General features: G+C 38.3%; 2 protein-coding genes across 6 annotated transcripts in view; one reads left to right on the top strand and one right to left on the bottom strand.

The window, feature by feature from the left end:
• Window positions 1-27,414, bottom strand: part of LOC118278646 (Kv channel-interacting protein 1) — a 173,650-nt gene that overhangs the window by 82,949 nt on the left and 63,287 nt on the right. The gene's annotated exons all lie outside the window — the stretch shown is intronic.
• On the top strand, window positions 47-27,014 carry LOC118278585 (phenoloxidase-activating factor 2-like). Of its 5 annotated transcripts, none has more exons than XM_050703872.1 (10): window positions 47-237; window positions 6,101-6,243; window positions 6,952-7,071; window positions 14,155-14,306; window positions 15,016-15,202; window positions 15,731-15,861; window positions 16,204-16,313; window positions 16,709-16,870; window positions 17,662-17,825; window positions 26,764-27,014. In XM_050703872.1, exons 2-10 carry the CDS (start codon window positions 6,106-6,108, stop codon window positions 26,974-26,976), a joined length of 1,377 nt encoding a protein of 458 aa, XP_050559829.1. In that variant the 5' UTR covers window positions 47-237; window positions 6,101-6,105; the 3' UTR covers window positions 26,977-27,014. The 5 variants fall into 5 exon arrangements, with proteins under 5 accessions (XP_050559829.1, XP_050559831.1, XP_050559830.1 ...); XM_050703874.1 differs by lacking the exon at window positions 26,764-27,014 and adding an exon at window positions 24,059-25,137; XM_050703873.1 differs by lacking the exon at window positions 26,764-27,014 and adding an exon at window positions 19,042-22,396 and having other exon boundaries at window positions 48-237.

Here is a 27,414-nt window from a genome sequence, read left to right as displayed (position 1 = left end):
TGACGTAAGCTCAGTATGTTAATTATTTTATTAAACCAATCTTCACTATCAAGTGTCAGTCGGTAAATCGTCTTCGCAATGACAACACGTGCTCTCAAACAAGAAAAATAGCTTTAAAACTATAAAATAATCCAAAAGCTAGCATTTAACGACGAAATTATAACCTATATTGCAAATTTTCGACAAAAATAGTGATTTTTTTAAACTAGTGCTGTGATTTTTTTGGAAAAAAGTGAGGTAAGCCGATGTTTTTTTCTGTTTTCGTATTTGTTAGTTAGCGTGTGTTGATGTGACTTTGATTAACATGAGATGCTTATTGTTGTTCTAAAGTTCGTATTCTAATCAAGAATCCAGTTTTTTTTTGTGATTTTTTGCTCTATTAGAATGAAATTAGTCAGTTTTTTCTGTACAATGTAGGTAGACTGTGAATAATGAGATTGAATTCTAGTTTTTTATGCATTTAGGGATTTGGTTGGTAATAAAACATGTTTGATGTTATTAAATTTGATTGTTTATTATTAATTTTGTTGTTAATTGTAAAAAATCTCGGTTTTAAATTGATTCTTTAAGTGTGGGAGAGTCATGCTTCGGCACTGCTGTGCCGGCTCGACCGGAGTGATATCACGACCTCATGATAAACCTACGTGAAACAACGCTTGCGTTGTGTTTCGTTGAGTGAGGTTACCGGAGGCCCAATTACCCCCTTCCCAATTTTCCCAAATCCCGATTCCCTTAAAGTCCTAACCCTCAAAAGGTCGGTAACGTACTTTGAAACGCCTCTGGTGTTTCAAGTGTCCATGGGCGGTTGCGATTGCTTACCATCAGGTGATCCGTCAGCTCGTTTACCGGTTTATACCATAAAATATATTATTTTGTTTATGACGGTAGATCGATAAAATTATTGATATATTGTCTTTGTTAAACGTTATTAAGATTTTATTACTCTATAAACGATATAAACTATTTTATTACTTAACCAATTATTTTTTTAAATAATGTATACGACCTTCAAACCTTCAAGAACAGAGCATACTCCTTTTTAAAAGGCAGGCAACGCACCTGTGACTCCTCTGGTGTTGCGGGTGTCCATGGGCGGCGCTGATAGCTTGCCATCAGATGACTTGTCGACTCGTTTGCCACTTATTCCATAAAAAATGTTTACCCTTAATACTGAAATAGCTACAGACATATTAAAGAAAAATACTGCCGTAAAAATAATTAAAACCTGATTATTTCCGCCACTGGTGTTTCGGGTTTCCATGTGCGGCGGCGATTGCTTACCATCAGGTCTAATGGGTCCGTCTGCTCGTTTACCGGCTTACACTTTTTTTACATATCTCTCATGAAGGTAGACTGGATTTATCTGATTTTGAAGTTAAGTGACATAATTTATCTTACCTACTAATATTATAAATGCAAAAGTTTGTATGTATGTTTGTTACTCAATCACGTCAAAACGGCTGAAGGGATCGGGATGAAATTTGGAACAGGGGTAGATTATGGTCTGGAATAATATACAGACTCCTTTTTATTGCGGGTGTGACTGACAGTCATTACACAGCTGGTAAATACTAAGCGTAGCAATCTGTATTACGCTAGGGGAATCCTTTTTTTGAGGGTGAAAATCATCCATTGAATTTTCCCGTCTCGTGTGAGGTTTAGGCGAAAGAGTGCCACTCTTACTAACTAAAAACCACCCCGTTACTACTCCTGCTTTTCGAGCCGAAGCTCCGGTAACCCATTAGGTCGTCCGCAGCCCTGGAGATCGTCCGCAAGCCTGGGTATCGGGGAGTGCTGAATGAGAATTTCCCGATATTTTTACGGGAAACGGGAAAGAACGGCAATTGTATGCACGTAATAAATTGTGGGTAGAAGTAAATCTACCTCTACATGTAGGATTCCTTGTGCGAACTGCTAGGGAGTGGAACTCCTTGCCGGAGTTTGTGTTTCCTGATGGGTATAACCTGGGTGTCTTCAAAGCCCGAGTGAAAAGGTTGCTTATGGGCAGACGTGCTCCATCGTAGACCGCATCATCACTTACCATCAGGCGAGATAGCGAACAAACGTCGACCCATCAAATGTAAAAAAAAGGAAAATAATAACTACTTTTTTAAATGCAAAAACAGGTGTCAACGACTTTCCTTATAAATAAATCTTAAAGATAACTATATAGATTTAATATTTCTGTGAATAGAGTTAATTTTATTCTTTTTGTTATATGGATTTCAAGAACTCTAAGATAATTTAATGATAAGATTTTCCTCCTGTGTCGTGGGTGCGTTTACTAACATACAAGTTTACATACACATGACATCCAGATCCAGTCTAGGGCGCCCTCTACTGCGACCCTTTTATTATTCGCCTTGTATATTTCTTTCGTAAAATGTAACACATAGGTTACGCGAACGCGGGTATAACTAAAATAGGAATCCTTAAAAATTGAGGGTAATCTTACACGTGTAATTTTTTTCGAAAATTTTACCGTCTTAATTTTATAAATGTCTTTTTTTACCTTACCATAAATGACTATAGGTCTTGAACAATATGATTAATAGTAATTAATATATGTATTATGTGCCGTCGACTGTGTCATTGTCGAGGTATCAGTCGATTCGGGGATAGGAAAGGGGGTAATTGGGCTTCCGGTAACCTCGCACAATGCAAGCGTTTTTGCACGTCGGTTTTCTGTGAGGCCGTTGTATTACCTGGTCTAGCCGGCCCAATCGGGCCGAAGCATGGCTCTCACAGACTTAATCAGTTACAAGCACACAATTGAGTGTGGGAGAGCCATGAGGAGAGCCTCTGACGTTTCAAGAGTCCATGAGCGACGGCGATTGCTTACCATCGGGTGATCCGTTTGCTCGTTTACCGGCTTATACCATAAAAAAAGCAGAACTGAGTTAAGTTACCATTAAATGACTCTGAGTACGACGATTCACTTGAAACCTACATTAAATTTATGTTTCAACAATTTTGGAAAATATGACCAATTATATAGTTGACCTTACGAATCGAGGCTGTGACCTCTGCACACCTCGGAACGAGAATGTGACGTCACTCCCAATGGGTTCAGACTATAAAAAAACAATATCGCATCATTGTTGTTGAATAATTATGTATATCTACAGTATATCTGGTTTGATGACCAATAGCCATCACGGTTTGACGTATAGGAGCCTGACACGTGAGTTAAAACGTGAAGCACAAAATTATAACTACCCGCGACTTCGTCCGCATTGTATAATAACTTCTGGCAAAATTTGTGTTTTTTTTTTCTAAAATAAAAGTAGCCTATGTTGCTTCTTTGCTACCCGCCAATAAGTCCCGTCAAAATTGGTCCAGCCATTTTAGAAATTAGCCACATTAAACAGACAGACAGACAGATAAAAAATGTAATAAATATTATTTTGGTATAGGTATGTATCGCATGTATATTCATATGCATGTAGTAAAAAGAGGTTATTTTACATTTTATTACAAACAGACACTCCATTTTTTTATAAGCCTAGATGTTTATGTATATTATGGTCTGGAAAAACACAGAGGATACTTTTTACTCGGGCGAAGCTCTCATATGATCATATAAAAAGGTTAAGCAATAAACTTTTTATTGGCAGTTATGTTTCTGGAATAGTGGAAACTATAATTTTCTTTTTCTTCTCCTCTAATAACATCTGATTTGTTTCGTTGCGGAATCCAAGACAGTCATTCATGTCCCTGGGACGCGCCGGACTTCAGTATTCCGGTGTTTTCATGATTGTATCTACTGTAGATCCTGGTGCACAGGAGTTGCAGCGGTATGGGAGGTTGTGGCGGGCTAGTCCCAATAAAAAAAAACCTTACTCACACCACGCAAGCGTTGTTTCACGTCGGTGTATTTTATTTTATATGTACACTCTGTCCCCACTAAAATGGCAGTTATGTTCTGATGGTTGCCCAGAGCAGTTACAAGTGAGTCGCCAGTTTTTTGGAGGAGTGATTAGGCCCCCATTAAACTCACTAACACCGTGAAACATAACACAACTTTACAGAGAATTACAAACAATAATTTACTTGTATGGTTAGCAAGCAAACGTCACGCTTTTTATCTCCGAAGGGGTTTACAGAGAGGTTCACATTACAGCACACGTAATGCCGCTATACAATGTACACCCACTTTTCACCATTTGTGTTATAAGTCCCATGTAATAGGGGGTGAGCCTGTTGCCATATAGTGGGCACAATTCCAGACTCCGTGCTACTACTGAGACATTTTCAAAAAACCGAAAAAATCCAGTAATTCATTGCTCGACCCGGGAATCGAACCCGAGACCTTTTCGAGCCACCCATAGGTAACCCATCTAGGTAGTCCACAGCTGCCTCGCCCTGACGAGAGAAGTCATTAGATCATTTTCCCCTTAAAAATAAAAGATAGTCCGCAGCTCGCGAAATAGGTACGGTACTTAGATGCATGCTTCTATAGAAAACCATACTTATAGGTACCTACATTGCTATATTTTTCCTTTAAGATAAAATGTAAAGTCGTAAACAAGATTTAGTATTTAGGTAGTTTCCAACAACTAATAAATCAGCTAAATAACATAACAACAGCTTGGAATAGGAGCCAGTTTTATAAAGACAAGAATATTATTGTAATAATTCGCTATAGGACCGGTTCAGATGTAACTTGAACGACCTTAGATCATGATTGTTTTCCGGAGCTGCGGACTACCTAGTTCGTTTACTGGGGCTCCGGCTTAAAAAGCAGGAGTAGGAACGGGGTGGTTTTTAGTCAGTTAGAAGCTGACACTCCCTCTCGCCTCGCCCAAGGTGAGAGAAGTCCCTGAATGATTTTACCCCCTCAAAAAAAGGGACCATGATTTTTTTTTTAATTTAAAAAATGTTGCCCCACATTTGGATTTTCTCCTGTATCGTGGGTGCGTTTACAAACATACAAGTTCACATACACATGACACCCAGACCCGAAACAACTATCTGTGGATCACACAGAGTTGTTCCGTGCGGGAATCGAACCCGCGACACGTTGCACGGCAGCCAGTTGCCCAGCCACCGCGACAACCGTGCATTCGGATTTAACATGGATTTATTAAAACTCACACTACAACATTAAGATACATACTTTCAATTCTGTGTCCGTGTCTAGGGGAAATACAGTCTAGAGGTGTCATTACAAAACTCGTTTGGCTAGATATTATATCAACATAAAGTATACAAGTCCAACTGTTGATATTCTAACGTAATTATTAACTAATAAAACAGGTGAATAGTCTGACGTCTGTGTTTTTATGGTATAAGCCGGTAAACGAGCTGACGGATCACCTGATGGTAAGCAATAGCCGCTGTCTATAGACACTTGAAACAACAGAGGCATTACCACTTACAAGTGCGTTGCCGGCCTTTTAGGGGTTAGGAGTTTAAGGGTTCTTGGGGAATCGGGGATTGGGAAGGGGGTAATTGGGCCTCCGGTAACCTCACTCACACAACGAAACACAACGCAAGCGTTGTTTCACGTCAGTTTTATCACTCCGGTCGAGCCAGCCCAGCAGTGCCAAAGCATGGCTCTCCCACACTTTAAAGTCTGTGGAGAAGATTAGTTCAAATTTTGTTTCGAGCATGATCATGATCATCAACAGCCAGTGATAGTCCACAACTAGAGAATGGAACTTTACTCTCTTTTTTTATGGAATAGGAGGCAAACAAGCAAACGAGTCACCTGATGGTAAGCGATCAGCGCCGCCCATGGACACCCGCAACACCAGAGGAGGAACACTCTCTCTATTTTAAGAGGGGATTTGTTATAAGATCCACAATTGGCAGAAAACTTGTAGTTAGAAAGTTTAGAGAGCGCTGATGCCAGGTCTTCGTGGAATACGTTATTCCCTCTCTTGGGTATATTACACCCGCGGGAAGAGTAGAGGTAGTGGTATACGTACACTAGGCAGAAAATTGATAAAAGGTTTAGAGAGCGCTGATGCCCGGTCTTCATCAAACACCTTTGTCCCTCACTCGGTTATATGCCACCCACGGGAGAATATAGGTGATTAAACGTATTTTACCCTCATTAAATAGTTACTTTATTCTACCTTTTCTTTTTTTCCAGACACGATGCGTTATCTTCTTCTAGCAGTATGCATAGGCCTGGCCTGTGCCCAGTCCACCATCGACCCTTCAGTCCTTGAGGGTATCTTCGGGACGCCACCCACCACAAAACCTGTGGGCCCCGTAACACCGGCTTTAGAAGATGTGAGTAACTTGTGAAATTATTTTTAATTCAAACCATCAATAAACTGCCGTACTCCGTTACTTAAACTATTCCTTAGTAACGATTTTATTCCGATAACAATTGCTAAGGACTGGTTAAGTAACCATTAAATGATTCTGGGTACGGCGTTTCATCTACAGGTTTGCGGGCCCACGTCAATACAGTGAAGTTTTCGAGAGTTTCAAGTAACTCAGGTTTTTTCTTGGCATTGTTGGTATTAATTTATCGGAATTTAAAATTATTTTGATTAGTGATTACTTGTAATTTTTTCGATTGGATGATATACGTATTTTGGAACCCATGGTATTATTTTTTATTTCGATTCCTGGACTCAATGCCAGAGTGTGACGTGTATTCGAGTGAAAGAAGATTATTTTTATCTTGAACTTTTGTGAAAGAGATGAAAGAAATGGATGAATGAAGTAATATTAATTGTCAAAATTTTGTATATATTTTGTATGAACTTAAGGCAAAAGGATTCTTGGGCATCCTTTAAGGAAAAGCTACAAATATTATGTTATTATTTATATATTAAATAAAGGCCAAATTAAAAGTATCCTGAAAGACTGATGACTGTTGGTGAAGCGAAAGAGGTGTGTAAGATTCGTAGCAATTAGCGTTCCGTTGTCTCTGCCTACCCCCATGGGAGACAGGCGTGAAGTTATGTATGTATAATGTTATTTAATCAGCATCGTAGAGGTACAACGAGAGGGAAGGCGCCTCTGACTTCAACGCCAGTGGACACCTCACTTCTGATCGAAGTATTTGGGACACCCCCTTCCAATACCGCAAGAGAAGGATTCGAATCCGTGAGTGGGATGAAATCTGGGTAGAACTAGACCTGCATGGAAAATATTGCGTAGTTCATGCTATATTAGTCCTTACACCAATGCAAAAGGGTTGTTAATCGCGTGAGATATTAAAGAAAATTGGGTTCTCAGACTCAGGGCCGCATTGCGAGTTTGTGGGCCCCTGAAATGACATGTTTAAGGGTGCATCATTATTTTATGTGTCATTTTTATTTGTGAATTTGTCCTCATTATAATAATTGGTCTCATCATCATTACTCATAACGGGTCATGTATTCATTTAGTTTGTGTTACTTTATTGGACAAAAGAGTAACGAATGGCGTTTCTTGCTCGTTTTCCATTTGAAGCTACACTTTGGAACGAGCAAATAAAGCAACTAGAGGACTGACCGACAGACAGACAGACATTATGATTTTTTTAAATTGTTTTGACGTTCAAAACTGAAATAGACAGGGAACCCTGTACCTGAAGCTTGGCTCACCCCCTATTACATGGGACTTATAACATAAATGGAGAAAAGTGTACATTGTATAGCGGCATTACGTGCCGTAACGTGCGCCTCTGTCTACTCCTTCGGGGATAAAAGGCGTTACGTTGCTTTATTTCGTTGTAGGTACTGTAAAACGGAAAGCTAGTAATTTGTAGGCTTTGTAATTACAGTTTTAATTTAAAAATATAGGCTTTTGCATGAAAAAATAGGGGATTTTATTTTATTAGGTACCTAATTATTTGCATGTCATAATTCCAGGTAATTCTAGAGATATACTTAGTGCTTTTAATGCGAAATATATGTTATTGACTTGTAAACATTGTAGTTTGCCTCAACCTCGCTTGGGTATAAATAAATATTATATATATCAGTTCCGTCGTGGGCGTAGTAGCTTGCGGTCGTTTTATCGGAAACCTATCGTTTTAAATAATAAATTATCCAGTGGATCTCAAACTTTGTGCAGCTGTATATTAAGTAATTGCAATATGGAATCACAGAAGTGCGGTTCTTGCGGCGAGCAGCTGTCGGAGGGTGCAAAATGTACAGCTTGTAACCAGTCACTGCACTATCATTGTGCTGGTATTACCGAGGGTGGCTATCGTAAGTTGGGTGACAGGAAGCTCTCTTGGCGTTGCCATAAGTGCAGGCAGTTAAATGTTGGTGCTACGCAACTACCTAGTTCACCAAGGTCACCGATATCGGAATCTGACTCTGCTGTCCTGATGGAAATCCGAGCCTTGGCGGCAAAATTGGCTCCTCTTGAGGGATTGAAGAATGAAATGTCAGCGCTAAGAAATGAATTTGTTGACCTGAGGGGCTCGTTTCAGACACAATTCGATGATATAATAAAAACATTCGGCGCTAAAATAGAAAATATGGAACAACGGATTGTGCAGCTGCAGGGGGTGAAGGTTCAGGTTGATGATCTCCAAGCTAGATTGGATAAATTGGATGATGAAGCGGAGAGTAAAGATCAGTGGTTGCGCTTAAATAATATAGAAGTCAAAGGGATACCGCAGTCTAAAAATGAAAATTTATTTGAAGTTATAACCAAGATTGGTCAGAAAATTAACTACCCCATTTGCAAAACCCAGATAAACTTTCTTGCACGAGTGCCTACGCGTGATAAAGAACATACGAAACCCATCATCGTTGGATTCTGCAATAGATATGTAAAAGAGGATTTCATAGCTGCAGCTAGATATGAATCTAAAACTACTAGTCTGATAGCTAGTCATATTGGTTTGCCTGGTAATGGTAAAATATTTATCAATGACCATTTAACGATGAACAATAAATTATTGCTATCGAAAACTAAGAAAGCGGCCAGTGAAATGGATTTTCGATATGTGTGGGTCAAACATGCGAAAATACACGCAAGAAAAACGGATACATCACCGGTGCTCGTAATCAAAACGGAAAAAGATCTAGGGAAACTAGTATAATCTTTCACAGATTACTGTTAACATCTCATTTTAAATTACTCATAAATGTTTACTTGAACTTCTTACAATTGTCTCGATTGTACCATGTATTAGTAACACTACAGTTTGAGAACCATATAATACTGTGTGCACGTCACGTTTTCCAAATAACACGGTGTATTGACACACTGTGTCTAAGTAAGATTTTGTTATTTTGTTTTTTCAATTACGTCTCGTATTTATCAATTTGCGACATTATGTTGCGCTCAGTGCGATTGCAAACGGGTTATTGTTCGACTCAACGTAGGACTAACTACCTGAGACCGCCCGTTTTTTGCTACCAAAACTTATTCAATTCTATGTTATCATTCTTTGGACACTGTGTCTTACTGTGCTCGACTCGTTCGTATAGTTTATTTTATTCTACCTACATAATTTTAATTATTTTGTGTTTTAAAACGTCAATCATATGTTTTATAGTATTAATACATAATGTTCGCATTTAACATTTATTATCAAAATGTACGTGGTTTACGTACAAAAACAAATAATCTATTCCATAATGTGTGTCTTAACTCATATGATATCATCGTTTTTACGGAGACTTGGTTGGTGGACGATATATATGATAGTGAACTATTTGATGGTCGTTATCTTGTTTGGAGGCGGGATATAAATACAAAACGTATGGTAATATATCGGACTACCATTCATTTTCTATTCTCCGATCCAGAGCCATTATCTTAGAAAAGGAATGTTTTGAAGATTACATGGAGAAGATAGAATCCTCTATAAGGACTAACCCTAAGATGTTTTGGTCGTACGTAAAAAGTAAAAAAAATGTTGGTACTTTTCCAAATGTCATGACGTACCGGGATATGTCGGCTTGTACAGGTCAGGATATTAGCAACTTATTTTCTTCTTATTTTTCTACCACCTTTCAAGAACCGGAACCCTGTAATTACTACACAGATAGCCCTCGCGGTACATGTTCTAGTGATAACGCAACAAGCATTAACTCTGTCGAAGTTAATCACGCCCGCGTACTTAAGTTGCTTAAATCACTGGACTTAAATAAATCTGGCGGTCCTGATCAAATACCACCATTATTTATTGTTAACTGTGCTACTAGCTTGGCTGCACCGATGACCATTTTGTTTAGGCGCTCTCTGTCCGAAGGAATTGTCCCCAAGATATGGAAATCGGCCTACGTAACGCCAATTTTTAAAAAAGGGAACAAATGCGATGTCGAAAATTACCGTCCCATATCCAAGATATGCTTGTTCTCGAAGATTCTTGAACGTCTTGTGTATACCGATCTTTGTGAGGCGGTCAAATGTAATTTAGGTGACGAGCAACATGGATTTCTTAGAAAAAGGTCAACCACATCTAACCTTATCCTTGCGCATGAGTTCATATCCAAAGGGATGGATCAGCAAGCGCAAGTCGATATAATTTACACCGATTACAGCAAATGTTTCGACCGTATTGATCATCGTGTGTTACTGGACAAGTTGTTATTAGCCGGAATACACGGTGACTTGTATCGGTGGTTCTGTTCTTATGTCGAAAATAGGACTCAAGCAGTGGTGCTTCAGGGTTATACTTCAGGTTGGACATCTGTCCCCTCAGGAGTCCCTCAAGGCTCAATCTTGGGTCCGCTATTATTTATATTATTCATTTCTGATATAAAATATTGTTTTAAAGACTCGTACATTCTACTCTATGCTGACGACATGAAGATACTCAAAATAATATATAATGAATCAGATGTACACCTCTTACAGGAAGATCTTTACAGATTCGAAGCTTACTGTAACTTAAATAAGCTACAACTCAATGTATCCAAATGTTATCACGTCACTTATACGCGCAAAAAGTCTTTGATAGGTACAGGATATACATTGTATGGTCATAGCATTAATAAAGTCAATTCCATCAGAGATCTTGGTGTCATACTGGATAGTAAATTATTATTCGATCAGCATATCGAGTCTATTGTTAAAAAAGCATCAAAGGCTCTAGGATTTATAATAAGAACGTCTGCTTCCTTCCGATCCATAAAAACAATAAAGATTTTGTACTGCTCATTTGTGCGTAGTCACTTGGAATATGCGTCTCAGGTATGGAATCCACAATATGATATTTATAAGTCTCGTATTGAGGCTATACAGAAGAAGTTCTTAAAATATCTTGACTTTAGGGCGCATCAGTATTCGACAGACTATGATCATCGTTGCCATAGATATCATTTCTTACCTCTCGAATATAGACGACGTATAAATGATATATGCTTTTTAATGAATATAGCAAATGGCACTATTGACTGTTCTGAGCTTGTTGCTAAGTTAGAATTAAGAACAAATCAACTATGTTTGCGTCAACGTCCACTTATCAACATTCCATTCAATTCTACAAATTATAGGCAAAACGCTTTCTTTGCCAGGAGCGCGTCAAGTTTTAATAACCTATCACGTGAGTTGAGCATTGATCTTTTTTGTACTTCTGCTAGCACAACGAGGCGAATATTAGCCAAACAATTTTTTGAACGAGAATAATAGTTATTGGCGAACAAACTGTAGTGTTGCTATACCTATATAAGTATATGTCTTTGGTTTTCATATCATTTCCATAAATAAAATTGTAACAAGTACTTGGACCTTGCAAAACAATTATTGATAGCAATTATATACTTTTTCAAACTGCACCTAATCTTATAACAATAAGTTGCAAGTTTGGGGACTTCGGGTGAATTGAATTTGAAATATTATTTACTTGTGGAAGCTTGTTATTAGCAATTTAAGTATCATGTATTTTTTATTAGTTTTGTAATTAGTCTGTAAGCTTTCTTAATAGAATAAAAAAAAAAAAAAAAAAAAAAAATTTAATTTTCCTTGTACATAAGTAACGATAAATAGGTACATAGAATTCAATGCAGTCGTTTAGGAGTTTAGGTTACAAGTACATTATTTTAAGGTACGCGTCCACAGGCCCGCATCGTACGCATCGCACGCAACGGATTTTAGTTTGTCTTGTATAGAAACTCATACAACTGCGTCCACTGATCCGCATCGTACGGACCGCATCATCGGCAATGCCTACATGCGATGCGTACTGATGACGTCATACAGAATGCGTACGATGCGGCCTGCTAGCTGCCAGCGTGCTTACTGCGCGTTGCCCGCGAGATGTAAGCGTATAAGAATCGGCGCATTTTGTTATTGTGATAAAAAGAAAACTAATGAGTATACAAAAAAAGATTCTTCGGGAAAGTTGTTTGTAATCATGAGTACAATCACGTGTTTAAATATCGTTCACTAATTACCAGTCACAATATATTATGTATTTATTGGTAATCTCATCGTTTCCCGGAATACCTTGTACCTTGTGTACCTATGCTCAGTAGATGAAACATGAATATGCAGTTTAAGACAAGGCCTTCTATAAATATTTCCGAGTAAAGCATAAATATTATTATTGGGTTTTTCAAGAATACTACTTCTCATTACTGCCTCAACGGAAGTGGGACTGTCGAGCAAGGCCTCTTGAGTTCGATTACCGTGTCGGTTAAAGTAACATTGGGGGTTTTTCCGACGATTTGTCAGTAATAGTATGGTTGTGTATTAGGTTTAAGACGCCCGCTTCTTATTCATGAGGGTGCGGGTTTGAAACCTAACAACGGCAAAGTACTTATGTGACTTTTTTTGAATTATCTATACTTTCTAAGATTATTTAGACACCACTGACAAATTGTGAAAGAGAACATTGCAATTATAAGCGCTCAGAAAGTGTCACATTAAAATGTGGACAATAGGCAACGTGTTTGTAGTATGGGACCGCTAGATGGGACATAGAGAGAGGCGCGGTTTGTAACGTCCCGCGCTCCCCGTAAAGTGTCACGCGTTATGTTAAAGGGAAATCCAGTTATGACATCTCCTCTTTGTATTTCCTTCATGACTAAATCACTTGGCTGATTGTACAAGAAACGGGTCTCATTAAATCCATGGGTATACTATATGGGGAAACCTCTTATGACTTAATTTAAACCACATATTTGTTATCATCTTGGCTGACGATATACGAAAAATGAGCGAAATAGGCCCAGTAGGTAAGCCAAAAAGTGCATTATTCTCTTTGAGCTAATTTGAACACTCTTTACAAATGCGGCATTATAACAGCCGCGTCGCATGTCCGTAACATTCCTAGACAACCTACAACATTACAGATCTTCTGTGGTCAAGGTACACAATAAAATTCCCAGCGATATTCAAAGTTTAAGCCTGAATAAATTTAAAAATGTTATTAAAGAAAAACTGTATAGTAAAGCTTTTTATAAAATTAAAGACTACTTAGATGATAGTCAGGCTTGGGAGTGAGCCGCTATAATGTCCGCACAGGTCATGTTGACATGTTTGTAACACAAGTTACATTTTTATACAATTTGACATGATATACATTAATATCATTCGATATTTTTTTGTTTTCACATATTATTTTTAAAATTGTTAGTTTGAGGACCGTGCGAGAGTTTGCCTAGTCATTTCACTTGTAGTTAATTATATTCTGACAGTGTGAGCATTTGTGTGGCCTACCCAAATGTTCTTTTGGTAGGTATTGTTCGTCGGATCATTCAGCAACAGCCGTCAGCTGAGCTCATTGTAAACTGACACATGCGTGCTGCCATCTGAACAGGTCCGCTCAAACTGCTGTGGTTCTTTCCTCAAAAGACCTCTACAGAATAAACTTGCACGGTTCTCCGACATCTTTAATTGATTTTGTCTGGACTTTAAAAGAGACTATGACCTCTGAGTTTGTTTCGGCATTTCTTCTCAGAGTAGTCGGATAGGAAATGCCGGCCTCATCTAGCTATTTGAAATATTGACGTGTAAAAGTGTTATTTTATAATCTATTTACAGAAATAAATATCATTTATCATTTATCATTTATCATTTACATGGAGCTGTTCACACAGAATTTAATACTTGATTAATTTAAGTATTTATTTGGTTTGAAAATTTTATAATTTTCGATTTTCGTTGAAATATTTAATTGCATTATGCTTCTGTAGACGAGTACTACTTGTAGTTTCATTTAAGTCATATGAGTGATCTCCATACTGTATAATTAGGTAATTCAAGTAATTAATTTATTATCAATCCCTTTTACAGATCACAGTGAAACCGACGGAAGGGACTTCAGTGTTCACGGATAAAAATGGCGAGGCCTGTCAGTGTGTTCCGTATTACCTCTGTGACGCAAACCAAGTCGGTGTCGACGTGAACAACGCTTCGGTTACCGGGTGGGGCACGCTGGACATCAGGTGAGAATCAACTAAGATCTTGAATAAAACTAAAAAAAATAATTTTCTTAAAAAAGAAATCATTGCCCCACACTAAGATTTGTGTATCACACAAAGAGTTGTTCCATGCAGGAATCGAACCCGCTACACGTTGCGCGGCAGCCCCAGTAACCGTGCAAACCGTGCAGTCAAGTCAAATTGTCAGAAACCTTTTCAGATATTCTTTGACGCCTTTTTTGAGGGGGAATGTCATCTAATGACATCTCCTCCCTTAGGTGAGGCAAGAGGGAGTGTCAGACTCTTACTGACTAAAAACCACCCGTTCCTACTCCTGCTTTTTGAGCCGGAGCCTCGATAACCCGCTAGGTAGTCCATAGCTCCGGCATTATTTTACGCTACGATGTGTAACTCGCTTGTTTAACATGGAGATTATGACAAATAAACCTTCTGAAATAAAGGAGGCTCGTAGGTTCGTAGTGGATTTTTACGGGCTGTTTTAGTAGGAAATTGTTGTTCCGGGTCTGGATGTCATGTGTATGTGAACTTGTATGTTTGTAAACGCACCCACGACATAGGAGAAAGCCCTGGTAACCTTTAAAAAAAATCACTTCCTGTAGCGTTGTTTGTACAAACCGTAAATTATTACAATAACTTTAAGTAAAAAAATAATGACTATCATAAAAAGCTTGAAATCACAAACCACAGCTGATACAACTCCTCATTCCACCAGGTTTGGAGAAGATAACGACATAGACAGACAGTGTCAGGAGAGTGTGGAGGTCTGCTGTACCATCCCCAAGGACACTTCGGAACAGCCCAAACCCAAGCCGAAACCCAAACCCGAGCCAAACCAGGCCAAAGGGTGCGGTTACCGCAACCCCAATGGAGTTGGTGGAATCACCGTTACCGGTGGTGGCGTGAGTAGATTTTTTATGGTATAAGCCGGTAAACGAGCAGATGGATAGCCTGATGGTAAGCAATCGCCGCCGCCCATGGGGACGTGAAACACCAGAGGTGATACAAGTGCGTTGCCGGACTTTTGGGCGTTAGGAATTTAAGCATTGTTGGGGAATCAGATTGTGAAGGGAGGTAATTTGGCCTTTTTTATATTTGATGGGTCAATGTTTAACCACCATCTCGCCTTGTGGTAAGCGATGATGCAGTCTACGATGGAGCACGTCTGCCCATAAGTAACCTATTCAACCGATCATCAGATGAACCTATCCCATAAAATAGGCATCCATGATTCACATACCTAATTGAAACTCTTCTGAGGGTTTAGTATGAGTTTGTTTTCGTTTGACGAGTTCAAAACGTTACTGCGTTTAGCCCTCTGATTAGTTGGTACATTGGAGCTGGCCAATCAGAGACCGTATTTTGAATTACCCATGTAAAGAAGATTTAAGGTTATATTGGCATCTAATTTGATCTTTCTATTTCGTCAGGGTGCTGAATCCCAATTTGGCGAGTTCCCCTGGGTGGTGGCTATCCTGGACAGGTACAACTCCTCGTATGGAGGAGTCGGAGTGCTCATACATCCTCAGGTGGTGATGACTGGTGCCCATATTGCTCAGAGGTGAGGATCACAACTGCCTTTTCTTCTTTAAAAGGCAGAAGCGAATGTACCTACATATATGTATAGGGCGTGCGAAATTTTGTTGTTATGTTATTGTGATAAAAATAAAACTAATGTGTATACAAAAAAGTTTCTTTGGGAAAGTTGTTTGTAATCGTGAGTACAATCGCGTGTTTAAATATCGTTCACTAATTACCAGTCACCTTATTAGGTATAAAGTGTTCTAAAAATATCTGTCACGGCTTTAATGGGAGGTAGTGTTATGTATGTGAGTATTTGAGTAAGCCGTTAACATAATAATTAATTTAGTATGTCTCACGAAAGTTAAATATGTTTTTCCAGGTACGCTCCCGGAGGCATAAAGATCAGAGCTGGCGAGTGGGACACACAAACTATCAAAGAGATATTCCCATATGAAGAGCGAAATGTACAGAACGTAGTTGTCCACGAGAGTAAGTACTTTTAGCTAAAAGGCTTTTTTATATGGTATAAGCCGGTAAACGAGCAGACGGATCACCTGATGGTAAGCAATCGCCGCCGCCCATGGACACCCGAAACACTAGAGGCGTTACAAGTGCGTTACCGGCCTTTTGGAGGTTAGGAATTTAATTGTTGGGGAAACGGGGATTGGGAAGGGGTATTATTGGGTCTCCGATAACCTCACTCACACAACGAAATACAATACAAGCGTTGTTTCACGTCGGTTTTCTGCTCGGCCGTGGTATCACTCCGGTCGAGCCGGCCCAGCAGTGCCGAAGCATGGCTCTTCCACGGGTTCTATTAGAGAAGCCATGATCACGCTACTTCACCCACACAACCATTATTCATATCTTTTCCTTTTTCACAGACTTCATGCCAAAGAGTTTGAAGAATGACATCGCACTGCTGTACCTGGACAGCCCCCTGCCGATCTCGGAGTACATCAACGTGATCTGCATGCCAGAACAGGACGAGGTCTTCGACAGCCACAAGAACTGCGTCGCCAATGGATGGGGCAAGAGCCACTTTGGTAAGTGGAGAAGATTTTATTTCCATCATCGAACCACAAGACAATCGGCGAAGCGCCACCGCTTCATGGTAGATATCCCACCCACTCGCACGAAGCGCTTCACTTCAAGCTTCCTTGTGCGAACTGCTAGGGAGTGGAATTCTTTGCCGGAGTCTGTGTTTCCTGATGGGTATAACCTGGGTATCTTCAAAGCCCGAGTGAATAAGTTGCTTATGGGCAGACGTGCTCCATCGTAGGCCGCATCATCACTTACCATCAGGTGAGATAGCGGCCAAACGTCGACCCATCAAATGTAAAAAAAGATCAGTAGACTTAAGTAGATAGGAATATACCAGTAGACCTGAAAAGATTCCCATGCGTACGACGTGTCGCGTTCCGCGCGCGCCTCAAAGAGCCATCAGATCACCACAGATGGGGCCCACTGGGGCTGATGACGACCTCGAGCTGCATACTGACTAACGGGTTACCGGGACTCAAAAAGCAGGAGTAGGAACGGGGTGGTTTTTAGTCAGTAAGAGTCTGACACTCCCTCTCGTCTCGCCCAAGGCGGGAGAAGATATTGGATGATTTTCCTCGCTTAAAAAGGCAGTTATCACCATCAGCAGCCCATGAAAGTCTACCGCTGTGCTATGGAACTTCTCTTCCTTAAAGTAGGAAGGTTTTCTAAACTTCGACTGCTTCTCTATGCTGCTCAATCTTCAATATTATGTTCTACTCTGCGATAACCACAGCGTCATATTTATGACAAAATCGAAATTGTCACCTTGTAAATAACACCATTGTTTCACCAGGTCTCCAAAACCGTTACGCCGTGATCCTGAAGAAGGTGGAACTGGATATGGTGCCGTACAGCCGCTGCCAATCCTTGCTGAGGAGGACCCGGCTTGGACACAACTTCAAGCTGCATAACAGCTTCGTGTGTGCTGGCGGAGAGGCCGGCAAGGATACCTGTCAGGTAGGATGAGATCCTTTAGCTTAAACGGAGGCTTCAGCTTTGCAGGGGTGCTTTAGCTGGTGATTTTGAAAGCAAAATGCCGGACTGCATTTCATCTGATGGGTATAACCTGGGTATCTTCAACGCCCGAGTGAATAGGTTGCTTATGGGCAGACGTGCTCCATCGTAGGCCGCATCATCACTTACCATCAGGCGAGATAGCGGACAAAACGTCGGCCCATTTAACATAAAAAACTGCAACTTGAAGTTGGATTGCAGTTGAAATGCAGTCAGTCTGTCTAGAGTCTAAACGGGGGCTTCTGCTTTGCAGGGGTGCTTTAGCTGGTGAATTGGTTTAAAGCAATTACTGCCGAAAGAAAAGCGTCAGTTACCAGTGACTTGTTGAAGTTGAAGTGAGTTGTTGAAGGCAAAGCGTCAGTTACCAGTGACCGACGCGACGTGGCGGTTAATGGTTCAAATATTATAAACATCATCCAATTCGGTGCAGTCGTTCGGGAGTTATGGTCTATTTTCTACATTTTAAAGATACATTTTTTTTTTTGTTAAAATGGGAAGTGAATAATTATACCTCATATTTCTAGTGATGCCGTTGTGACTCTTCTGATATTGGGTGTGTCAATTGGTGGCGCTGACCGTTTATCACCGTTTATGCATGCTCCTTTGCCTCAAATTCCATTAAAGACTTATTCGTTGTGGGATTCATGACAGTTGTTCATGTCCATGGGACTTCGAGATTGTTTTTGTTTTTCTGATGTCTATTGTCCAGAGTAGTGTTCAAGAGTTCTGTTGGTTATAGTGGCTTAGCGTTTTTTGACGGAGCCCCGTATAAAAAAATGTTTGGGTGTCCTCTTCTTTTTTGAGAGAACAGCGTGAAATATCGATGAACAGAGAGTCCATGTTTGGGGACCCTTATTGATGACTAATTAAAATGAAAAATTTAACTGAATTTTTCTAAAGTTGCTGCCAACTTTAGAACGCATGCTTGACGCGGATAAAAGGAATTGATTATTTGGACTTTTGAAATTACATTTAAACTCAATATGAAATGGCATTTCTAGTTCGACTCGTTCTTAATGTGGAATTTCGCTTTTTAATTCTAATGCTTTTTCTGCTTCGCTAATCAAACATTGGGAGTCAGCGGTTTCTGTAATGGCTTCATCAAGGCATGGCAATTTTGCAAAAAGATTTTTAAGTAAAAATGAATATTTGTGCACAGGGCGACGGAGGCGCTCCTCTAGGCTGTCCTGTTGGGAACAATAGGTATAAGCTCACGGGCCTAGTGGCCTGGGGAATTGGGTGTGGACAACAGGACGTCCCAGCAGTGTACACCAACGTCCCACTCTTCGCCCACTGGGTGGACGACAAAATGGCCCAATGGGGACTCGAAGCGACGTCCTACCGATACTCGGAATAAATTTAGATCATTCTAGTATTATTATTAGTTTTTAAATCATCATTTTTCGTTTGAAAGGTGGATTTTGTAAACAAAAATGTGTTTTCAAAAAAGTACTATCGGCTGAATTGGCGGTGACTAGCTTTAGTCAAATCGACGAGAAAAGTTGATAGTACACAAAGCCACAGTAATAAGTATACACCCAACATAACTATAACTATGCAATACCTTTACATGTGTGGGTAATTTTATAGTAATGTGCATAAAAACAAACTAATAGTCAAACGCCTATTACGCACACAGTTTCATCACGCATACACTTATACTAAATATCATTTTCGTGAGGGTATACGCATTAATACAATAATGAAATATAAATAAAAACAAGGGTAAACATAAAAACAATACGTAACAAACATTGAATAAATCAAATAAGGAACGATCGAGTTACAAATATTATACCCATATAAATATAATATCTTCTCATCGTTTTTTATGTTATTCAATGAGATACGATATTTGGATTGTCACTTTAATTACACGTATGGCGCAATGGATATCACTTGCGGATAAAGTGACGAGGCGCCGGTTCGATCCCAGCATCACGTTCTTTTTGTAACATTTTTTAAACATTATTGAATGCAAATTTTCTAACGTTTCAATATCTAAATAAAACTTTACAATGTTTGAGGCAACCACAGAACTCTCAGGTTATTTTATTTGGCCCGTTTATGAAGTAACTACCGACAATCCGCAATATTTTTCTCAAACACCCCACATTATAAAAAGTTTGTATTCTTAGTTGTCAGTCTACGAGTATTTATTAATAATTATCCACAACTCATAGTCGTGTTTAATTTAATTTATATCTATCCATACAAAGTTAAAGTATAAACATATAAACATAACATAGTCGTTGTTTTGCGGAAGAAGAACACATAAATTATTTGATATTGTAAAGCGATTAAGAATATTGGTGAGTAACAGTTAGACATTATTTTGATATTCTTTACCTATACAAATTACTACTTATTTCAATTTTATTCTTTGTTCTTCACTTTTTATGATTATATATTATTTGCCTTTTATGTTTATAAATAAATTAATTTAACTCAAGTTATTTATAAGTCTATATAACAACCTAAGTATCTAAATATATAAGGTTATTTTTATCATATAGACCAAATTATTATTATTATAATTGACTCTTTTATTTTGTATCCACAGAGGAAAAACAAGAAATGTAGTTATGGGTCGGCTGATATGGATATTCTGGAAACATGGGATATAGAATCACGCTAACGACGCAAATTAAGTAAATCCAGAGATGAATTCTTCGTTTAGCCACCACGGCATTGTGCCCGAACCCAAGGTTGATTCGGATTACTTCCAATGCTTTCTTCTCCACACGCGTAACAACGCGCGCCTATGCTGCAATCTGTGATATCACCTTCATTCTGCCGTTTTACGTTGCAGCAAGTCAGCGCTGAACACAACAATTACAAATCTATAATAATAGCTCATCGATAAAACAAAACCAATTACAATCTGCTAGGTTGATCTTAATTTTGAAAATAATGTTGTAATTTTATACTAAATAAACATTTGATCATTTGGATAAAGGTAAAATATAATGGTGTAAAAATGTGTGCGGCATAGGTGTGATTATAGTGAACGAATTACTTTAACTAGTGGAATCATAAGTGTATTGCAGTTGAATTTATTTTACTTAGTAATTGTAAACCTTATTTATACAGACATAACATTCATAATTGTTTAGCAATGTGAACAAAAACAAATTTTAATAATAACTGAATACACACGTTATCGCAATTTGATTTTTTGTCCATTGCTAGGAATATCGAAAGTCTAAAGGAGACGGTGAAGTGATGTTATTGTTAAGATGTTGGAAATTGTCATAATTTCTTTCCATTTAACATGTTGATTCATTTCACCACTCGTATTAGCCTAATTAAATTTAAATAGCTATAGATTGTGAATGTTAAACGTGTCTGTATTAAATAATTGCACCACGATATTTTTTCATCCAATTTTTTCATGTTTTTTTACTTATTGGACATAATAACACATAAATAATAAATTATTTACAATAAAAAATAATGTTATTTTATTCAGAATCTGTTTCATTGATACCTTGATTTTATTATACAGAAAACAAAAACAAAGCATAACAAAACAAAGAAAAACAACATAGTAAATAAATAAAATAAATACTTTTGGTTAGATTCGAACCCACATTGTCGTAAACGATGTTTGAAACCGGTTCATTAACCACTCGTCCACGAGCACTACGTCTATTCAATTGAAAATGTTGATTGATATCATCGATTGTCAATATTATTAACCTTACCCATATATTAAATTATAAAAATACGTATACCGACACAAAAATTATAGTATTTACCAATGTGTGCGTAATAGGCGTTTGGCTATTACGTTTGTTTTTATGCACATTACTATAAAATTACCCACACATGTAAAGGTATTGCATAGTTATAGTTATGTTGGGTGTATACTTATTACTGTGGCTTTGTGTACATATTAAAATGTAAACGTTTTCTCGATTTATCAAGCTTCATTTCATCTTTCATCCCCTTTTTGTAGCATCCAGCATTATATTCATCGTCAAAATCTTTGTATTTCCACCCCCAGTACAACAGGCCAGTATGGAACTCTCAACAATTACGTGTGTTATGTCTATAAATTTATTCGTTATCATCTTTCATACAGTTTGTATGTCATTCATTTTCGTCAAATTATAAGTAGTAAGTAATAGTTTTAATGAAGAATAATGCGACGTCCTGCGTGAGCGATCTAGATGCGACGGCGATGCGGTGCGGCGCGATCAATTGACTTGATATTTTCGCGGTAATGGTAACCCATTACTAGGTTTGTTTCATGAGTGCCTTTGGTTTATATACATCTCCTAACCATTTATACATTCTTTCCTTTTAAGACTTTATAATATAAGTTATACTATAAAGTAAAACCAATTGCAATAATTATACACTAGACAAAATGTTACCTTAATTATACATATAAGTATGTATTAACTGATATTAAAATAAATGCTCAAATACATTTAATTTAAGTCATTAGTATTTTCTATAAAAAAAAATAACGTTAGAACAAGAATAAAAACGAATTTCATTATATATATTTTGCCTTTGATTTCTTTTATTATATATAATTTCTCAGTAGTAGCACGGATTTTGGAATTGTGCCCGGTATATGGTAATAGGCTTACCATACATGGGACTTGTAACATAAATGGTAAAAGTGTGTGTACATTGTACAGTGGCGTTACGTGCCGTAATTAGCACCTAGCAGCCTAGCAGGCTGCGCCTTCGGGGATAAAAGGCGTGACGATATAAAAAAAACATTTTTTTATAAGATGGGTGTTTGAGACCAAGATGTAAATTAAGAAACCAAAGCAATAAATTTGTTTTTAAAACCTTTTACCCCTCGGTCGATAGATAGCGTTGGGATTTAAAAAGTTCTTTGGTCGATAGATGCTCGATAGATGGCGTTGGGATTTAAAAAGTTTTACTCCGCCGTCGATAGATGGCGTCGGGATTTGAAAAGTTTTACCCATCGCCCGATAGATGGCGTTGGGATTTGAAAAGTTTTACCCCTCGCTCAATAGATGGCGTTGGGATTTAAAAAGTTTTACCCCTCGCTCGATAGATAGCGTTGGGATTTAAAAAGTTTCAACCCTCGCTCGATAGATGGCGTTAAGATTTAAAAAGTTTCACCCCTCGCTCGATATATGGCGTTGGGATTGAAATACATCGCGCAATGGTTTCGTTACATGAATTAGTTAGATTAGGGTAATTGATCAACAACAAAATCAATCGGCTTTTAAGGTAAGTGTCCACAGGCCCGCATCGTACGCATCACACGCAACGGATTTAGTTTGTCTTGTATAGAAACTCATACAACTGCGTCCACTGCATCCGCATCGTACGGACCGCATCATCGGCAATGCCTACATACTATGCGTGCTGATGATGTCATACGGAATGCGTGCGATGCAGGCCTGTGGACGCTTACCTTTATGAACCAGCAGATCAGACCACAATAGTTGTTTTATTTTGAACCCTATTAGTGTTCCCACTAGACCACTTATTGTCAAGCCTAGCAATAAACAATGGATGTGCTTTAAATATTGGTTACAAGTGATAGTCGAGTGAAGATTCAATATAATTACAGAGTTGAGTAAAGTTTGACTTATATGCACATTTAGCTAAAAATAATTCGCTTGTAACTTTCTTCCACACGCTTCACACATTGGTTAAAAACACGAGAAAAGAAAAGGCTAGTTATGCAATAAATAGGATCGGTTAATGCAATATTCAGTTACAATTAAAGTTACACTCTTTATCTATTGGTTGCAGTTTCGATTACTGCATGTAACATAAAAAAAAGACAGAGAAAAATCTAATTTAAAGCAACTAAAAAAATACTTATCTGATTGCACGGTTGGCACAGTAGCTGGACAACTGGTTGCCGTAGAACGTGCAACGGGTTCGATTCCCGCACGGAACATCTCTATGTAATCCACAAATTGAGGTTCCGGGTCTGAGTATCATGTGTATGTGAAATTGTATGTTTGTAAACGCACCCACGACACAGGAGAAAAAGAAGAATGGGGTAAACAGATGTAAGAACATTTTCTCAACATTTATTCACCACCCTTCTATATCTATTCACCCCCTTTCTGTATCTATTCACACCTCGAATTCTATACAGTTTTACACTCCGTTTTACAGTATCGATTTTGATTCGATACCTACTACAATCTACTTCTTTATTGCAGGGAGATGGTGGCGCCCCCTTGGCCTGTCCATTTGGCAACAACAGATACAAGCTCACTGGCTTAGTGGCGTGGGGGATTGGGTGTGGCGATCAAGACGTCCCAGCAGTGTACGCCAATGTCCCAATGTTTAGAAATTGGGTGAATCAAAAGTTGACGCTATGGGGCATCGCTGGGACTTATTCTTAGAGCGGAGGCAAACCTTAAAAAAATCTAATTGATAACCTGTGCCCTTATAATGAGTTTGCTTTACGTTTAAAGTACCGTGACATAGGGTTTCTTTGACCCTAGAGGGTAATTTTGACCCAAACTTTCAGACCAATGAAAAACTAATATACGTTTTATTCTGGATTCTTATTGGTTGTAGAATGTGGGTTAATGTTACCTCCTAGGGTCATAGAAACCCGATGCTACATCTAAACGCGTTTGGCGCTTTGATTGGTTTGTTTATTCGAGCCGGCCAAACAGAGAACGCGATCTCGTTTTGATTACTTTAAACGTAAAGCAAACTCATAAACCCATAAAGCTACATTATTTTTTCAATGAATTCGGCGCTCTAATTGAATCAACCAATCAGAACGCCAATGCCAACGCTCTCGTTTCGATTACGTTTTCTCTCGTTTAGATTCGTTGAACGAAAACAAAACGAGAGCATATTCGGCGCTTTGATTGGTTGATTCATTCGCGTCAGCTAATCAGAATGCCGAACTCTTTATCGTTTGAAACGAGAGCACGTTCGACATTCTGATTGGTTGGTTCATTCGAGCCGGCCAATCTGAGCGTTTCGTTTTCATTCACGTAAAGGAAACTCATACTAAGGGTACTGATTGGTCAACACCAAATTATTGAACCAATCAGAGACCTAAACGCAGTAACGTTCCGATCTCACTAAACGTAAAACCTACTCGTATAAGGCCGTCTGATCAGCCGTCAATTTTGCCAATAGTACTTTTTTTGTCGATTAATTTATTATTGTCTATATTTCTATCCTTTCCTTCTAGTCATGTTTTTATTATTTATTTTTTCTTTCTATCATTGATTTCATCTCATTCATTTACTCGTATTCATTCATCCACTCTCATCATCATCACTTACATAAATACATTTAATTCATTTAAATTATGAATTCATTGATACATATTTTAACTTCATTCATCATTATTTACCCATATACCTACATAATTATGTACATATCAATATTTATCCATTTAATCATGAAATTCATTGATATTTTCAACTTCATTGGATTAATAATATTAATCCATTTAATCATAAAATCATTAATATTTCAACTTCATTTTTATCACAATAATCATTTCACTATTAATATTAATCCATTTAATCATGAAATCATTGATATTTTCAACTTCATTATTTCACATTAATTATTTCAATTCTATACAAAATAAATTGACAATCATCTATTTTGTAGATGAGTCCGTCATTTCGTTTCAAGACAGACTATTCAGTACCCTTAGTATGAGTATTGCTTTATGTTTAAAGTAATCGAAACTAACGCGTTAGGCGGCGCTCTGATTGGTTGGTTTATAGGAGCCGTCCAATCAACGCTGCCGAACGCTCTCTCGTTTCGATTACTTTAAATGTAAAGCAATACTCATACTAAGTGTATTGAGTGGATTAAAAAAACAAACTCAGAGGTTAGACTTAGAATAAAGGAAAAGCAAGACTTATAATTATATTCATTTTAGAAATTTCATAATGACAATTAATGAAAAATGTGCGGGATTAATAATGTAAGATGTTCATATATAAACCATGTTGACAATAAAATTATTTACTATTCATATTCGAGTGTTTTTATTTCTTTTTCGAAGACCTATCCCCCCTTTAAATTGCTAACCCCAGAAATCCGGTGAATCACTTGTAACGACTCTTGTGTAGCGGGTGTGGCGGGCGACGACGATAGCTTACCATCAGGTGATCCATTTGCCCGTTTGACGCCCTCAAACAAAGGAATTTCCTCTAGAAAAGGAAAAGCCTCGGCGACAGAGTAGTAGCAAGTGCTACTACCGATTTTGCTCATGTTCAGACCACCGGTACGATGCAGCATTAGGTGCAACGGATGTGTATGGTGTTTACTTACCATCAGGGGCCTAACCTAGATCATGGTCACAAGAAGTAGAGGAACAACGCGGTGGTTTTAGTCCGGCTCGCCCCTCCGTCGTCCCCATGACGTGTGAAGTCCATGAGGATTTAAATCGCTTGACAAAAATTTAAATTAGGTGCAAATAAAATTCAAACCACTGGGAGGTTGTTGCATTTGATGCAAATAAAATAACGACAACTGTGTAGGTTATAAAAATATATTTCTTTATTTAACAATAAAATATAATAACAATAGTGATGATGACGGGGTATAAAAATTAAAAATCTATTTAGTCCGTCAGTTAGGTAATGGAAAAATATTAGACACGTATTTTTTTACATATACAGATAACTTTACTTAGATAAAACGAATGCAAGGTTAAGGAATGGGAGTAGTTTAGGGGTTGTGATGTCACTTTATATTTCAAATGGATAGATCATTAAAAGTATTTGTTCCCCTTAAGAAAATAAACCAACTCTAGACTTCCACAAATAAATTAAGACCAAAATTTACCAAATCAGTCCAGTCGTTAGTAATATAGGGACGGAGAAAGCGACTTCGTTTTATACTATGTAGTGATTAACATTATTTTCTCTTACAGGGCGACGGTGGCGCTCCCTTGGCTTGTCAATTCGGCAACAGCAGATACAAGCTGACTGGTCTAGTGGCGTGGGGTATAGGGTGTGGACAACAGGACGTCCCAGCAGTGTACACCAACGTCCCACTGTTTAGGAAATGGATCGACGAGAAATTAAGGCTCTGGGGAGTCGCAGCGACCTCTTATAGCCATATCAAAGTTTTGACGATTAATTGAATTATTTTAAACAAAATGTAATTATAATTTGATTGTAACTTTCGTGAGACATTTTTGCCAAAGCTGTTTATTGAATTCTCAACTATGTTTCAAGTGATTAAGGTTCTAAATTCATTGATAGTTAGGTGATAAGCTTCATGTGCTGGCATTTGTTCGTCAAAAAGTATTTTTGACTGTGAGTCCTGCGTGAGCGATCTAGACGCGAAGGCGATGCGGTGCGGCGCGTTCTTGTTTACAATGTCGGAAACAGAAATAAAACGAAACGATTCACATGTACGTAGGACATAGCCGCCGTCACACCGCATCGCGTTGTATTCGCGTGTCACCGCACCGCTTCGCGTTCGCTTCTAGATCGCTCACGCAGGACGTTGCGTAACTAGACAAGCGGGGCCTTAGTCTGCTATTACAATTGTGTCAGAATGGTCGATCATTGAGCAG

Source organism: Spodoptera frugiperda, chromosome 24 (genome assembly GCF_023101765.2).
Source record: "Spodoptera frugiperda isolate SF20-4 chromosome 24, AGI-APGP_CSIRO_Sfru_2.0, whole genome shotgun sequence".
Taxonomy (NCBI): domain Eukaryota; kingdom Metazoa; phylum Arthropoda; class Insecta; order Lepidoptera; family Noctuidae; genus Spodoptera; species Spodoptera frugiperda.
This window is presented reverse-complemented; position numbering and strand designations above follow the sequence as displayed.

Coding starts and splice junctions, on each gene's coding strand:
- LOC118278585 (XM_050703872.1), top strand. CDS start 6,106: ATGCGTTATCTTCTTCTAGCAGTATGCATAGGCCTGGCCTGTGCCCAG. Junction 7,072..14,154: donor CAAGAGAAGGATTCGAATCC/GTGAGTGGGATG, acceptor TCCCTTTTACAG/ATCACAGTGAAACCGACGGA. Junction 14,307..15,015: donor TGGGGCACGCTGGACATCAG/GTGAGAATCAAC, acceptor TCATTCCACCAG/GTTTGGAGAAGATAACGACA.